Raw genomic sequence first — 17,283 nt, 5'->3', positions numbered from 1 at the left:
TAATCTTTTAACTAATATGGTCTTTCTCGATTGTGGGATTATGGCTTTTTGTGTATCTAGTAAAATGTTCTTACACAATTCCCAATTATCATTCACATTTTTCTCATTAAATTCTTCCTCCCAGATGCTTTGGCTAATAATTGTTTCAGATTTATAAAACTGGCCGTTTTAGAGCACCAAGTGTATATATCACTGGTCTGGACTTTATTCTGTTTGAACATTATAAATGTGATCTAGTCATGATCTTTCTACCTAAATTATTAAATTTTAGTTTTGTGATCACTCTTTATCTCTTCACCTTTTTATCTGTCAAGATGAGGTCTGCTATAGAATTCCCCCATGTTGGATGCAACACTTTTTGAGTTAGGAAATTGTCATCTATAATATTTAGAAATTCCAAAGATGTTTTATTCCTGATAGCATGAGACCTCCAGCATATGTCACTTAAATTGAATTTCCCCATGAACATACAGCTTTTTTCTTACACATTATAAATAGATACATAAGGAGAAGGTCATCCATTCCCTAGTGTGATCTGGTGGTCTGTAGCAGACCCCAACTAATGCCCAAACTTGTGCTTTATCTGTTAGACATTGATCCATAACCATTCAAGGTCATTTTCTTCCGAGTTATCAGTGACTTGGAAACAGGTAATGCCATTTTTGACATAGAGTGCCACTCCTCCACCCCTTTTAGTCACGTGATCTTTCCTACATAGGTTATTACCATTAATTTTATTTTTCCAATCGTGGGAATCATCCCACCAGGTTTCAGTAATACCAAATAGATTTAATTTATGCTCATAAATGAGCAATTCTAGTTCCCCTTTTTTGTTACCCAGGTTTCTACCATTGGTGTGTAGGCAATTCAGTAATTTCTTCTGTTTGTGTCCATTGGTTCCTTGATTAAGGCTATCGATTTCTCTGGATCGACTGAGCGGTCAGTGCAGACCCGCTCAGTCGATCCAGAAATTGACGTACTAAGTCCAGCTACACAAGTAGCATAGCACTGTGTTGACAGGAACGATGTTCCTGTAGGCACAGCGCAATGCAGACGGAGCGCAGAAGAGAAGCTCAGCAGTCGACTGGAGTTACGCAACTTTTTTGCGTACTTTGCGTAACTCCCGTCAACTGCCGCCGAATCTCACAGGTAAGTGTAGACAGGGCCTAACTTTGTTCTGAACATCTTGATTTTGTGCTGAGAGCTAATATCTTCCCTTTTATCACTTTCCCCTTTTGTTATTAACTTAATGCCCTCCTGACTATTCTAGCTAATCTGTCCCCAAAAAGCTTTGTGCCCTATCTACTGAGGTGGAGACGATCCAAACTATTCAGCCTGCTCTTCCCACAGAAGGTGGACTAATGTTACACAAAACCAAAACCCTGCACACTACACCTCTTACTTAGCTAGCAGTGCGCTTCTAGAATCTTCTGTGTTCTGGCTTCTCTTGGTCTTTGGACAGGGCAGATCTGAGAAGATCTCTTGCACATTCTTCTTCTTCAGCATGTTTCGGAGTTCCCTGAAATAATCTTCTATCTGTGGGATATCCTGAGATGAAGGATAAACATATGGAAATGGTTTGCTTTAATTGAGGCATATATCACTAAACTCAGCCTTCTTCATAGATTCTAAAGCCAGAAAGGACTGTTGTGAACATCTGGTCTGACATCCTATATAACACAGGCCCTAGGACTTCCCTGAATTAACTCCTGTTTGAACTAGAGCATATCTTCTAGAAAAGACATTCAATTATTCTAATATATACTCTTTTCTTTCTTTCATCCATCATCACAATGGCCATTGAAACTATTTTTCCCCTTTTATTTATTGCAGGTACTTTTCAACATCCCTTAGAAAGAGGAATGAAACTATCGATCCTTCTTCGGGCATCTGAGGGAGTTTATTGTGATCGTTTGGATGGAATCATCGTCCACCCAGGAACTTTAGGTATGAAAAATATATATTTGCTTTTTCATGGAAAAAGCTCATTGTGGAATAGCCAATCTACTGCTTTTGAGCCTGGTACTGTATAGTGCTACCACAACCCATTTGCAGAAAAATGTCTCAGTGAGAAAGAGAGAGAGGTTTGTAATATGAAGCTAATAAGAATCTTTCCCATTCTACCCTTATAAGGCCAAATACTAGAGATTTTATTCAGTTTTTTCCCCCAGGCAAAATTCCACTGAAGTCAGTAAGAGGTTGCCTGAATTAAGGATCTCAAAATCTGACTCTTGAATGTTATTTGGGAAATGAAAGCTAAAGCCAAAAGGACTCAGATTCACGTTGGTTTAATATTCATAATCATCTGTCTTTTCGTAAAGCCACAAGTTGATTTCAGATTTCCAAATCTAGATGTTGTTGATATTCAAATTCAGATGCTCTCTGGGTTTCCTAATGTTTTATGTTTCTGATGGCTGTAGACCTCATTTATCTATGTGGAAGTGGGCCTGCTTATGGTGAAAGGAGGAAGGATGACCCTGAAGCACAAAAGTGGGCAGCAGAAAATTTGGGTTCTAGGCTAGATTCAAAAAGGAATTTAGGCACTGAGAAAATCACTGGGATTCACAAAGCCTAAATTAGGCACTCAGGCTTCCTCTCCAATGAATGAAGGGAGCTAGGCACCTAAGAATGAGTTCTGCAAAAGCTATCCTACTAATTAGCTCTCCACCTAGTGTAGCCAACAGGAGATGCCAAGGAGAGGGGTGTATTCTAGGCCCTGCTACTCTCAAGGAATTCAGCATCTATATCCATGCTGAAGGGAGGCACCTCCTTCTACTTGGGATTCTTAGGCACAAGCCCGTTCTTGAAGTTAGGTGCCACTACTGTTTTCTGTAGGCACTGATAACAACCCCCTCATCCCTTTAGAGATCCCCTGGTTTAGGGTGGGAGGGATTTGAAAGGGGACCTGCAGCCTCTTAGGTGAATTCCTTATCCATTGGGATATGGGACACTGTGATATTAAGCTCCCTCAGTCTCTCCTGTTGAAGCGTTTGCACTTTGGATTAATAATTAAAGAGTCATTGGAGCAAGGGGTCTGAATCCTGGCTCTCCCACATCTTGGGTGAGTTCTCTAACTACCAGGCTCTAGAGTGATATTATCTCTTTCTCTGGCCCATTGACTCTCTAAGTTTTTATCCCAAGTAGAAAAGCTTTAACAGGAGAGACTGGGGGAGCCCAGCATCAGAATATCTAATAAACTTGAAGATGAAACCCGATGATTCTGGTTTGACCTGACTTGAAATATTTCAGTTTCTTGAAATGATCCAAAAAATTTCATTTTGGTCAGTTCACACTAAACTGCATTTTTGTTATGGTGGCACTTTGCCCCATGGGAGTGTAGTTCAGATGTCCAATGTCACCATTCTGTCCTGTGGACTGGGCTGGATTTCCTGACTGAACTACATCTCCCATGATACAATTCAGTCTCCCCCTATAACCAAGTGGAATGGTGCATTGTGGGAGATGTAGTCTGGCAAAGGAGCAGTCTTCTTCTAGGGGAGAATGAGGGCATCAACACCCAAACTGCAACTCCCATGAGGCAATGTGTCAACATAGGGAAATGCTACGTAATGTTGAACTGACTCTAAATGTTTCAGGTCAATTCAACAAACCAAAATTAAGCATTTCCATTTGGGAACACGAAATGGTTTTTTTGTTTTTTTTTTTCCAGTAGAAAGTGCTGAAACAAAAGGTTTCACCACTTCCAAATTTAAATATTTTACAATGTTTCATTCTGTGAAAAGTTTCAGTATTTTAATTTTTCATCCTGATTTGGTACAAAAACAGATGTTGAAATCTCAGAATTTCCCATAGGTCAGAAATTACAGTGTTCACTCAGTTCTACTATTTATCTTTTCTTTCTTTTTTTTTTAATTTGTATTATTTACTTAGATTAAGATTTTGAAAGCCAGTTAGGTATTTTACTACACAACTCCAATGTAATGGGAGTTCTGTGACTAAATCCTCTACTAGTCTTTGTAATTCAAAACCTTATTATTTTAGTAATTACCTATTTCTAGTCCTGAATATGAGCAGTATTCACTTTGAAATTCAAATGAATGTTCATGTGGTTATCTCAGGTCTAGTCCAGATGTGAAATGTGTTGAAATCTTCAAAACTCTTCTGAACACATAAGACAAATTTTTCCTTGCATTAAGCCATTAATTAAGTTCTCTGAGTTCAGGTGATGTCTTGCTCTCTCCTAACCTTTTGGCTCTATACCTCTGTTCCAGGGGTTTATGGGAAGGTGCAGATTCATAGTGCTTATCCTAGGAAATCTTGGACACATCTTGGAAGTGACATTGCACCAGGCAATGAAAGGTGAGGTTTTGCCTGCACGTGCCTCCAGGTAATGGATTTGGCTTTCTATGTTCACTTCTGATGTTGTTGTTGCCTCATCTAAAAGCGCCAACTGAAATAAGGAACCAATGGGCTAGTGTAACAGATCCATACAGGGAACACACCAGATTGCTGTGAAGGGAATCTCAGCCTCTGGATCCCTGGGTGTTTTAAGCCTTCAGATTCTGAACAGAGCCCAGGCAGTGTCCCAGGCTTGGGGTTCTGAGGCACACTTGGAGTGCAGACTCCTCTGTCTAACGCTCCCTCCTGAGACTTGTGATCAGACAGCCCCGCTGTTCAGCCCCTAGCACCAGTGTTAACTCCTCTGACTCGCCCTGTAACTTAAAAACACCTTCTCCCAGAATCCCACCGAAGGGGTGAGCCCTTCTGTGACTCTGATGAGGCATGTGATAATTGTGGCATATCACACACACAGGCAGTTGTACAGAGTGCCACAATGCTGCTGCTCTTTGCTTAGAAATACACAGGTCCGTAGAAAAATAATAAACCCTTCATGCCTTTCCTCTCACTGCAGCTCCTTCATGCATTTCCCCTCACTGCAGCTCACCCTTCCCTTGGGGGACCAGCAGTATTGCAGTAGGCAGGGTCCAGCCCTCCCTTCCATGCCTCATCTGGCTCCTGCAGCAGCTTCCTTCATCATAACCTGGTGAAAAAAGAGAAAGCAAATAGAGCAACTTCTGCCCTGTATGACCTACCAGGCTCCTGTCAGGTGATTCCCTGGTCAGCCTCAGTAGGTGAACTGGGTTGGAGAAAGAAGTATTATCATCATCGCCATTTTAGAGATGGAAGATAGAGGCACAAAGAGATGAAGTGATTTGTTGAAGTTCACGTGGGGAAATCATGGCAGAGCCAGAAATTGGACTCAGATCTACCAAGTCCCAATCCAATGCTGTAACCACCTGTTTACGTACTTTTTCTTTACATTTGCCTTTCTTTACTATAAAGCAGGTTTATAAAGATTGATGCAGTGTATCAAAGTGGGTCATTTATAAAAGATGATGCTGGAGAGGTCAAGGAGAAGTCACGGGTTTCCAGATGAGATTTGCTGGAGGTCCCTTATAATGGATGTTGAGAAGCAGTTCCTGAGAGTGATGGCCATTCTACAGGATTTATTGCCACTGTAGAGACACCACAAGGAAGGATATCTCATTATTTAGGAGCATAAAGAATGACTGGACAATAGGTCTTAGTTACCTTAGTGCTGAGGATGGTAAAACAACAAAAGCTGGTCAGAAAATTTTTGTTTTGTTTTTTCTCTGCGTGAAAAATTTCTATGAAAGAAAAAAAAGTTAATTTTCATTAAAAATTTCCTTGAATTTTCTTTTCAGATTTTTGTAAAAAACATATACTCTTCTTTTTTTAGGTTTTTGACAATCAAAACCCAAAAAGGTTCAAATGGAAACCAAAAATTGTCTTGGTTTTCAGAGAAAAATGTTCAATTTGGTGGTTTTCGATTGAAAAAAAGGATGAGTGGAAGAATGGTCCAATGGTTAGAACACTACCCTAAGATTTAGGGTTCAAGTCCCTTCTGCCACAGAGTTCCTGTGTGACCTTGGTCAAGTCACTTAGCCTTTCTGTGCTTCAGTTCCCTACCTTTTAAATAGAGATAATAGAACTTCCCTACCTCATAGGGTACTTATATTAAAGATTATGAAGCCCTCAGATACTATGGTGTTGGGGGCCGTATAAATATCTAAGGTAGATAAAGACATTTCCATTTCAATAAAAAAGCTGTTTTCTGTGAAAAATAACTTTTCCACTTAACATTTTTGAGCAGTTCTAATAAGAACCTAGATAGACAGGAAGAAATAAGTTTAGATACAGGAGATGGGCAAGTCAGTGCAAGAGCTTTAAGCTAGGAGAGGGGGTTTTTGTACTGAATAAACTGAGTTACTAGATGATTCTAAGTATTGTAGGCTGTATTTCAACTTCCAAGCATGAGTCAGCAAAAGAGTCAGAGAAGAGTTGACAACTAAAAGGAGGAATTACTTAATTAGTTAAAATGAGAGAAAATGAAAGCCTAGGTCACTATTTCAGAAGATTAGTGGCTGAGATGATGGTTTATGCAGGTCCTGTTGCTCCTCTGATTTACTGCATTCCTCTTACATAGCTTCTTAGAAAGGTATGTGTCAAAGCACTAAAGGAGGTGGGTTTATGTAGCTCATTGAGTAATGTTTGCGAGTTTTGCCTTGGCAAGATTTTTGTTCTCTTTCAGGAATTCCATGAAAATAGCCGTTCTTGTAGCTTAAACAGGATTTCACTTAACTTTTCTGGGGTTACAGGATTTGGGTCGAGGATGAAGTGGACTGGAGTCATGGTGGTAATATTGTCATCAGTTCCTCCTCCTATGATGCTCACCAGGCTGAGGTAGTCACGCTTAAAGAAATAATTGGTCGCAGCATTAGATTCCAGGAACGTCTTCTCTACAGGCATATTGGTAAAAAATCTGTTATATATAGCACCTGCCTCTCCTTTATCCTCTCCACACTCTCCCTACTCATGGTGTGAGAGCCTTTGTTTCTGCTGCTCTGACATCTGGATCAGACTTTCTGTATGGCTTTGCCTTAACTGTCCATTTTAGGTCTCACTGAGAACCTGCATTCCTGACCCTTGTTTGTTCATCTTCGTTTTTTTCTCTCTATGCTGCTTCATGCTTGCATTATGTAGCGGGTGGGAAGTTCAGAAATGCTCAGCATTGGAAATTTTATTATTAACTTCAGTGGAAGCAGAATTAGGATAAAGCTGACTGCTTTGAAAACCCAAGGCTCTTTGTGTATATGTGTAATAATTAGAGCTGGTCAAAACAAAAAAGAACAATTTTTGTGATTTTTAAGGAAAAAATGGTTGATTTTTAAAAAAAATTTGAAATTACAGAAAATTTGGACTACCGCTCTAGTTAGTTGAAAAACAGGGTGAACAGTTCACAAAAAAAATCATTTTTTAAATAACAATTGAGATGGAAATTTCGAACCTCGAAAAATTTAGATCAGCTCTAATATGTCTATAGAATACATCTATATGTAATATATATATATATACACACAGTTATGTGTAAAGAAATATGTATCCACCTACAGAGAGAAATGTATTGTTAATAGTTTACTTAAATGTCATTTAATTATAATATGTAACCTAGGCCTATTATTAATTCGGTAAAGCATTTTATGGTATATTTGTATAGAAGGTGCCATATAAAATTAAGATCATTAGGAGCTCATGATTTGGCCCACTGATAATAAAGGCAATGGGACTACTCCTGGCAGTTAGTCTTATACCTGGCATTAAGTATTTGGAAATAGCGGCCCTTAGTTTTTATTTAGTCCTTACTCAACCTAACTTCCATTCAAGTCAATTAATAATAAATAAAATGGGTCAGAACTACTGTGAATATTTCCAGTGGAGCCTGTCGCCTAATGTCTATATACATCTTCATCCTTAGCTTGTAGCAGTTTCTGAGTATTGTTTGGAAATAAGGGGTTCATGTTGGAAGTAAGAAAGAATGACTATAGCTGCCTAGAGAGATTCTAAGGGGATTTTTCCCCATGGGATACCAAGGCATTCCCAGTTATGTATGCTTGACTCTGAGAGTCATTCACCTGCTTGGTTCAGCAGAGCTTGGATTTACTGTTTGCACAGTGAAAGACTCATCCCTTTTGTGTGACTTTTCAGGAAGGGATGGGTGTGAGGAGCCTGGGGGTGGTTGAATAAGGGTGGTGGTTAATTGTAGAATAGTATTTAGGTAGCTGTCGTTTATCTTAGGAGGGGGCCAGATCTTTTTATTATGGTTCTTATTATTTGTGCATTTTAAGATTTCTTCACACACATAGATGCTTTCACAGTTAGCATAAATAACTAAATACAGAGCCTTTCATTTCCTGGCATCCATTCGTCAGTCTATGGCATCGGGTTAGCTCTTTTCCTGTCCAGTGTTTGGTGGATCTCAATCAATTTCCTAGGGAGGCCAAGCCATGCACAGTCCTGATGATTCATCTGCGGTACACTCCTATTTCTGTATCAACATATTCCTTGGTACTGGCCTATTCCCTGATAGCAACAACAACTTCCCCCTGACAAATATTTTGCCAGTGAGAGCCTCTTCCAGGTTTTATACTTACATAATTTGGCATAAACCTCCAATGAATCGGCCCCAAATATTGTCAATGATAGCACCTCTGGCTCCCCACAAAAATCTGCATCTGGTTTAGAATTACACAGAACAAAAGGGAGGATGAGGAAAGAGGATAATGAACCATGGAACTCGTTTGTAGTTAACTCCTGCAGAGCCAAACTTCACTTTTGGCTGGATAGAATAAAAGACCCACATTGTTTCAATGCACAGCAGCCCTTTAAATCTCGTATTAAGGTCTCAAGTGGAAATTAAACGTTGCTCAGAGCCTTGTGTGGATCTTCTCTACTGAGGTGAATTTTGTCTGCAGAAAAACCATGCTTTTAGAGCTTTGTATTGTATGTGCTACCTTAGTACAAGATTTTTATAGTAAATTGCTTTTCAGCACCATCACCAGAATGACCACTATGTGAATTAATAGCCCTAGAAAAGAGATCAGTTCCATAGTGCAGCATACTAAGATATGATGTCTCCACATGATATAATTCAAGAAAATGGAGTGGGAAACTGTCCATTGGTTTGGCATGTGGTGGTCCTAGTGAACAGACATAGCACTCGCTTTTATTGGGAACAAAAGGATGTTGATAAAAATACATTTTCATCCCAAATAGGGGGAGGCAGGCAGCCATTTCTCTTGGTTGTGCTTGAAGGGAGCCCCTGAGGAAAATCAAACCTGCAAGTCAGTGCAACTTCTGAGGGGAAGCCACACATCAGTTATCAGACTGGACATCCCCCAAAGCTTTTGTTACTGAAACATCCTAGACATTGATCCTGTTTTCCCCTCTTTGAATTGCCACAGGGCGATCCCATAGCATAGAAGATGGAAGACATGTTCCTTTAGCCGCTGAGGTTGGGCTCCTAACACGCAACATACAGATTAAGTCTGACGTCGCTTGCTCTGGGAGGTTTCTGGTGGGACGCTTCAATGGAACAGAATTTGCAGGTAGTTGAAACTTACCCACTCAGTCCCATCCATATCTGTCTATAACAAATATCCTGTCCAGTCCAGCTCAGGATGCTGTCTTAGGGGCTGTAACTTCTTTTATGTGTTGTACAATGTTGAGCATGTAATGAGCGCTCAGCAAGTGAGAAACAATACTAATACTAATAATAACAATGACTAATAAATAACCTTAAAACATTCTGATTTTTTAATAGGACTTGTTCTTGTTTTGCAAATGAATGCCTGTTTTTGGCCTTATATTTATTTTCTTATTGACAAAGGGGATCACACAAGCCAATCTGCCTCCACTCACCCTTTCCTCTCACTTCATTTATCACATTGTAGGTGAGCTTCAGCTCTCAAACATTGAAATTCTGAACTTTGGACCACCACTGCTCCCTGCCATTGGCTTCAGTAATGTATCCTGGGGATCTTCAATAATCTCTTCCAGCATTCACCATAGCTGCGGGGGTGGCATTCAAGCCGTGGGCAGCAGTGGAATCTCATTGCATGACAACGTGGTGTTTAACACGGTTGGCCCTGGCATTGACTTGGAAGGCCAAAACCATTCTCTCATCAGGAACCTTATCATTCTGAGCAAGCAGCCAGAGGGGTTACCAACCTGGGTTTCTGGCATCAAAGTGAACCGACTAGATGGCTCTTACCTGCTTGGGAATGTTGTGGCAGGATCGGAGCGTATAGCCTTCCACATTAGAGGGCAAGAGTGCTTCCTAGCTGGAGAGCACTGTGCTGAAAATGTGGCCCATTCAAGCCTTCATGGTGTTCATTTATACAGAGGAGACGGGTTTCAAAACTGCACCAGAATCACTGGTTTTCTCTCCTACAAGAATTACGACTATGGCGTCATGTTCCATCTCGAAAGCAGTGTAGTGATGGACAATATGATGCTAGTGGACAATGCTGTAGGTCTTCTGCCAGTGGTGTACAGCCCATCTGCTGAGCAGCATCATTTGGGGAAAAAATACATAGAACTTAGAAACTCTGTCATTGTTGCAACAAGCTCAACTTTTGACTGCATTAAAGACAGGATTAAGCCCCTTTCAGCTGACTCGACTTCCAGGGACCGATCTCCATATTATCCTCAAAGAGGACGCATTGGGATTCTGTGGCCTGCATTTACCTCCGAACCAAGCCAGTGGCCTGATAATCCATGGCACAAAATAAGAAATTACCCAGCAGGATCAGGAATCATGAAGCTACAAGGTTGGTCTTCCTTTTGCATTAGCCCTGGGGTCTTTGTGATATCCCATCTTGGGTAATTACATTCTGCCTACTTAAAATCCACCCTCCTCTGCAATCTGAAATGGATACGGCGAGTAAACTCCTGGTGCCATTCAAATCAATAGCAAAAACTCCTATTGACTTCAACAGAGCCAGGACCGTATTCTGCAGTCTCTATTCAAACTGTTGTGTGGTGTTGACCTGTGCTATTAAATAGCTTCCACATTCCATCCCAAACACCTCTGCATTTCAGGACTGGGTGAAATGATTTCTGAATTAGTTCCATCTGTCTGATTTATTGATATGTATGTCTAGATAAGGATACTAAGTCTGTGAAGGGTTTTACAGATTTAGTTTACGATGTACAAAGTTTGTGGTGCTTTGTGATCCTTTTTAATGAAAAGTTGATAAATGAAAGTAAGACCATTGTTGTTGTTATAATGAATAATAAATGATTTTAGAGGAAAGGTATAAAACCTTTGTAATAGACTATTATGCCCTTTCTTTCCTTGAGTTCTTGGTTTAAATGCAATGGACAACCCAAATAAAATTTATTATTTGCATTACAGTAACAACTGGATATGTTTCAGATCTGTCCTGCTTAGATGGTCCCCATTATCATAGTATTTGAGTACTTCACAGTCTAACCCCACAACATCCCTGTGAGGGAGAGATTATTAGGAATTGTTATGAACATTTTACAGATGGGGAAATGAGGCACAGAGAGACTAATTGACCTGCCTAAGGTCACACACAAAGTCTGTGACAGTGGAGGATCTTGAACTTAGGTCTTTCTAATTTCATGCTAGCCACAGGATCACTTTCCTTTCAGATCAGGGTTGAAATGCTTTATCAGAGCTGGAGAGTTTGTAGGGATGGCTACCTTCCAGTCTGCATTCATCCTGACTCTGATTTAGTCTTTCACTTTCAGTGGCATTAAAAAAATTCACTTAAAACAAGAGGGGGTTTAACCCAAAAAGGGTTAAATACATTTCTAAAATGCACTTCTTTTTATTCAAAATAGCACTTTACATGTTCAAGGTACTCTACAGACATTAGTTAAGTAATACCTCCGACCACCCTGTATAGTAGCCAAGTTCCATAGAGAGGGGGATACTGAGGCACCGAAGAGTGAAGTGACTTACTTTAGTTCACAGAGCAGGTCTGGGGCAGTGCCACGTCTGGGCTGTGTGTCTATTGGAGAAGTTGCCCCAGTGCAACTAAATCAATTTAAGGTTGGTCTAGTGACACGAATGCAAATCCCTAATGCAGGCACTCTTGGTTAAACTGTGGTGATGTTGATTTAGCCTAAGTAAGATTTAAACCTATTTACGTGTTTAGGAGTTCCACTGATGTAAGCAGACTGATTTTAAACTGGTTTGCTTATACCAGAGCCACTTTTCTAATATAAACAGGGCCTTAAAATGCATGCCTCAGACTCCCATCCCTGAACAATATTCACCCTGCCTCGCCCAATGAGATGTGTTTTTACCTTTGTCAGAAATTACCTTTACTGGTTTTACGAAGAGTTGCTATAGTGACGACAGAGATGTCTGCATCATGTCAAATCCTGACAGCCTGGGCATCATGTACCCAATCACAGCAGAGATGACAAAGATGTTACATGTCCATGAGCAGAATAAGTTCTACTTTCATACACTGCAAACAAGGTAGGGTGCTTTGTTCTTAATAAGTAGTTCCCTCCCCATGTTTATAGTGAATGCAGTACTAATTACATTACTAGTCATATCTTTATCTGTCTATACCTCACTACAAAGTCTACACCTTTTATTACTGGTTATATCTATCTTCAAAGGGATTCATTCTTTCATTAGGAACAGTGGGATGAGAATTTAAACTAGAGATTGGCGTAACCCAAAACCTAGATTCAGTATCCCTTGGATTTAGGAGATGTAGGGTATTCAAAATCTGAACTCAGGTCCAGATCTGAATGTTATAAAATGACCTAATTTCTACAGTGGGTTGAAATAAAAATGTTGGATCCATCTATTTTTTTCTGGTCCATCTGTCTGTCTGCTCTTTATACTGTTTCTGTTTGGGCCCAGGTATGGAAAAGTCTGGACCTTTCACGTGGTGGTTTGTCCCTATTGAAATGTGAAGACCTAGGTTGGATAGTTCAGTTTAGGTGTTTCTCCAAATGAACCTTTCTGGAGCTCTTCTAGTGCTAGCATCTGTGCAGCAAATGTAGCTTCAGGTATTCAGTGTCTTTATATTCTGTCCTGACCATAGCTGACTCCTCAATCCCAGGACTCAGAAAATGTCACGAGCTCCAGCAAAAGAGCCTTGAGATGGCTAAAGTGTCCTCCTTGTATGGGAAAATGAGTTTGATTTTTGCCTGGGAGATCACAGCAGCAGCACTGAGTGGTAGCAGGCAGACCGTGAGATGTCGGATGTGTGCCGGTCTTACTCATGCCTGGAGAGCATAGCTGCTGAGCATATTGGAACAGGGTTCAGGAAGAAAGAGCACTTCTCTGTAACATTAGGTTTCCTCTGTTCAAACGTGCAGAACCCATTGGAAATGTAGGTTGGTTGATTTATTTGTACAGCTGGCTAACGGACTACACAGACATTGTCACGAAATCTTTGTGGAAGCTAGGAAGCCCAATGTGAACCCCAATTGCCAGTCAAAAACAATCAGAGGTGTTCCACGCTGCTCCAATCCAGAGTCCCTTGAGCGATCTGCCAGTGCTTTTTTTGCTCTGGGCGTTAGTTTGTGTGTGTATTTCTGTGAACTGTCCAGCTTGTCAGTTCCCATTATGTTTAACTATTGAATCCCGTCCACAGGATTACGCTACTTGTGAACGGCTGCACACACAGTGCGTTGCAAAAGCTGATGATTATCAAACATGGTCGATGGACATACAGAATACAAAGTGCTTTCTGAGCAGTCTGCTAAAGCAAGGTTCAGGCTTTTATTATTGCTCCTGGATCATCTGCAGACATTTATGAAACCCAAACTTTAAAAACTATAGGTCAATGTGTGACCAGTCTATGGGCTCATTGTGTTGCTTCCGCCTTCCAAAAGAGCCATAAAACGACCCTTGAGCAGGAGGCATGACAGGAATGTAAAAGGGCATGGTGAGAGCATGTTGCACTGTGATGATGATCATCAGCCAGAATACCAGCCCACTGGTGGCAGTTATAAACTGGAATTATGTCTGTGCTAAGGCATGCCAGGGCTGCATTTTTGTCCCGCCCCCTCTCTCTTGAGTTGTGCAGAGTAGAGCTTTGATCCAACTGTTTATCTGCCATATTAAGGCTCAGATCAATTCACCCTGCTCAAAATACCAAATCCAATGGGCTTTGCATAAGGGAGTCCCACAGAAATCAAGGAGGATGGAGTTTCTTCTCCCAGATTACAGAGTGTCATTGTTTCTGTCTGCTCCTCCATCTGTCTGTCTCTTCTCTTGTACTAAGATTATGAACCCTTGGGGCAGGGACTGCCTTTTGGTTTTGTGTTTGTACAGCACCTAGCCCAATGGGGTCCTGGTCCATGACCAGGGCTCCTAGGTATTACAGTAACACAAATAATAAATAACAATAATAAAGATGAGCTGTATTAGAACCCATGACACTCTGCACTCCTCCGTTTGTAATGGGAGGGAAATGGCTACTTGGCATTCCAGACCTAGTTACCAGTTCCCTGCCTTTTGTGCTGTATGCCCCTGGAGTGCCCCCAAAAGACACTGTTCAGTGGTGCACCCAGCAACTGCCAGGTTTTCCCTGGCTTCCTCTTGAAACCATTAACCTTCATAAGATTTCCTCCCAACACCAGATTCACTTGAAGCTTGTCCCAAATTCTCCTGGAACTCAGCCCAAGTTTGCTGAGATTCATTTCATACTGACATCCAAAACCAGTTTGGGCCTACTTTCAGTTTCTGTTACAAGTCTCCCCCAAACTCTAGTTTGGCGCCATTACTGTAGAATTCTGTCGCCTTATTTATTGGTTGGTTTGTTTGTTTATGGTTTAATTGAGTTCTGAAGAGTTCTTGGCCTGCAGATAAAACTGTATTATATAGCCATTTTCATCCCGCTACAAATGATACAGGAATGACAAGCCTGTGGATACTGATGAGTGGCTGCTAAGGCGCTATGGGTCTGTGCGGTGTTGAACTGTTTGAAAACTAGAGTTGAAAAAATCAGAATATCCCTGAAATGTATGAGGATGGTTGGATCCAGATACAAGTTTTGTGGCTAGTCCTTGTCTATGATGATTGACTGAGCCAACCCTCTGAGGTGCTATGCCGCTCCCCCAGAGAGGTGAATGGGAATTAAATATATCCTTCAGGGCAATAGCAGGTTTCTGGCTCTGATCACTCCCAGCATTTGGTAGTTTGGGATCCAGAACTCATTTTTGTGGATTGGCACATCCATGATGAAAATGAAGATTGCTTCAGAATTTCATGATGACAGAGCGAATCAGATCTTGTTCAACATAATCAGATTTCACCAGTTATCCCTTATTTCACACTTTCACTTTTTTAACAAGCAGGTTAATTCACATGAATATCATGCTAATTTGTGTGTGTAAAAAAAGGCATTTTCTAATGATGAAAATAACTTCCGAATGCCAGTAGAATGTGATTTCTCTCGCTCTCTTCCCAACAATGATATTCCTTCTCCTCTCCATCAGCATCAATGCATCCAAGGACTTTGCATATCTTGAGATGAGATGTGAAGGCTCCAGAAAGGCTCTCTTCAAGGATTTGGATGGAAGTGCCCTGGGCCTACAGCCACCTGTGTCTGTTTTCCCAAAGTCTGAGTTTGCATGGACACCGTCCTGTTTGCACGCTGGTAAGTTGCGCATGAGGATTGTGCAGTTTCTGAAAAATCTTCCTAAACCTTGGGTAGTGCATTGACTAACCAGTCCTGGGAGATGGACAAGTGAGTTGCCTGGGATCTTGAACACCTTGTGGTCATTAAAGGAAGAAGCTTTTTATATTGGTCAAAGAAAGGGCTTGGGGGAGTCACAATTCTGAGGTTCTGTTTCCAACAGTGCCTCTTTGACCTGCTGCAGGGTGAGGCACTTTGCCTTGCTTAACCCCTCTATGCTTTAACTGATCTCTCTGTAAAACAAGGGTAATTACATTTACTTCTCCGTAAAGTGCTTTGAGATCCTTGAATGAGGCGTGCTATATAAGTGCAAAATAGTAATAATTGTCCCACTGAGGATTTTTATTCAATTCCTACTGAGGAGAGTATCTGGTTGAAAATCCAGGCCAGAAGTTTAAAGAATACTTTCTCTTGTTTAAAAAGAACCATCTTGCTCAGTAACTATGTTCTGAAAGTTCACACAGCAAGCCTCCATTCTCATCCTGATTAAAACTCTGCTCTGTGATTCCAAATAAACTCTTTAATTACAATTAGCATTTCCCGAGCCTGCTGCTGATGGCGGCCATTTTGCAGAAAAGTCGCATCATTTGTGACTCTGGCAGTATGGGAGGCTCATGTGAGGGACTGTAATTAATCCTGTTTTCCACCCTGCTCTAAAACTGATTAAACACAAGAAGAACTTTAATCTTTAAACAAAATGTCTAATGTGTACCCGGTAAAGGCTTTCCTCTAAGGATCCCTCTCTCACTGGCTGCTTAGAGTACTGATTAATACATTGTCTACGCATAAACATGCTCTTTTTTTCTCTTACCTTCTCTGCCCTGATTATGAATCACAAGTCAATGCTAATAACTCAGTAGGGATTGCTGCATCACTTGCCGTTTAGCACCAGCTTATTAAAGCATGTGTGCGCACATAGTTCCTGATCATTTTTAAGATTTGTCCCATTTTAAAAGACACTTGGCACATCGTAGTTATAAATGCTAGGGAACCCCACTGCACTAATGGTGCAACCTTCAATCCACGGGGTTTATCTCCTTATGTAACGAAGTCAACAACATATGGTAAATGCTGCCTGCTTCCCAGGGCTAGAACAGAATTGTGGTGTTTTCCTGTTACTGCCCAAATGTGAGTGGGATTTTCTTTTCCCTTCCCAGTTCCAGTCCTAATCCTTGAGTCTTTCTCTTTCGAAACTACAATTCCCTTTATCTTCAGCCTGACATTTGGAAAGGCACAGGTTCATTCAGAGGTGAATTCATAATCATTTTGCTATTTTTCCTGCCCTCTTGAAAGTTCTCTGTAACATAGAATACTTTGGACAGTGTAATGGAGACTTTCACACGAGACAATTATGGTCAAATCCAGACCTTGGTCATGCCCACAAAACTCCATTTGGCCAAATTCTACCTCAGTTGTACTAGTATAAGGATGGATTAATTCCACTGAAGTCAATGGGGTTATTCCAGATTTACAGTGGCGTAACCAATCTGGCTCTTGGAATTCTACCTCTCTTGATTCCAGATTGCAGAGCCCAGCACTTAACATCGTTCAGTTAATCAGCACCCTCTGTGCCTTCTACGAATATTCACCTGTTACTTAACACCCACTTATGCTACTCACCTCCAGTATCCTTATGTTCAGACTGCTGCACTGCAGCTTTTAACCCTCTGCTTACATATCTAAGCACAAGCCAGAGGAGTTAGCATCATCAGGTAATATGCAGCATCCCTCCCACTCTCTGTTTAGGGACTTGTAGCTT

At 40.9% G+C, this 17,283-nt stretch overlaps 1 protein-coding gene across 7 annotated transcripts in view; it reads left to right on the top strand.

Moving 5' to 3' along the window:
- PKHD1 (PKHD1 ciliary IPT domain containing fibrocystin/polyductin) overlaps positions 1–17,283 on the top strand; it is a 366,705-nt gene that overhangs the window by 258,743 nt on the left and 90,679 nt on the right. For 6 of the 7 annotated variants that reach the window (XM_067544968.1, XM_067544965.1, XM_067544964.1 and 3 more), the window contains 7 exons: positions 1,834–1,947; positions 4,233–4,320; positions 6,642–6,796; positions 9,285–9,428; positions 9,774–10,652; positions 12,172–12,340; positions 15,325–15,485. In XM_067544968.1, coding sequence (XP_067401069.1) covers positions 1,834–1,947; positions 4,233–4,320; positions 6,642–6,796; positions 9,285–9,428; positions 9,774–10,652; positions 12,172–12,340; positions 15,325–15,485 — 1,710 coding nt within the window. The remainder of the gene's footprint in view (positions 1–1,833; positions 1,948–4,232; positions 4,321–6,641; positions 6,797–9,284; positions 9,429–9,773; positions 10,653–12,171; positions 12,341–15,324; positions 15,486–17,283) is intronic. The other variant, XM_067544967.1, reaches the window with a different exon arrangement.

This window comes from Emydura macquarii, unplaced genomic scaffold (genome assembly GCF_026122565.2).
Source record: "Emydura macquarii macquarii isolate MOO-44397 ecotype Brisbane River unplaced genomic scaffold, CSIRO-AGI_Emac_v2 contig_1041, whole genome shotgun sequence".
NCBI lineage: Eukaryota > Metazoa > Chordata > Testudines > Chelidae > Emydura > Emydura macquarii.
The sequence above is the reverse complement of the archived record's forward strand: the minus strand, read 5'-3'. Positions and strand labels throughout refer to the sequence as shown.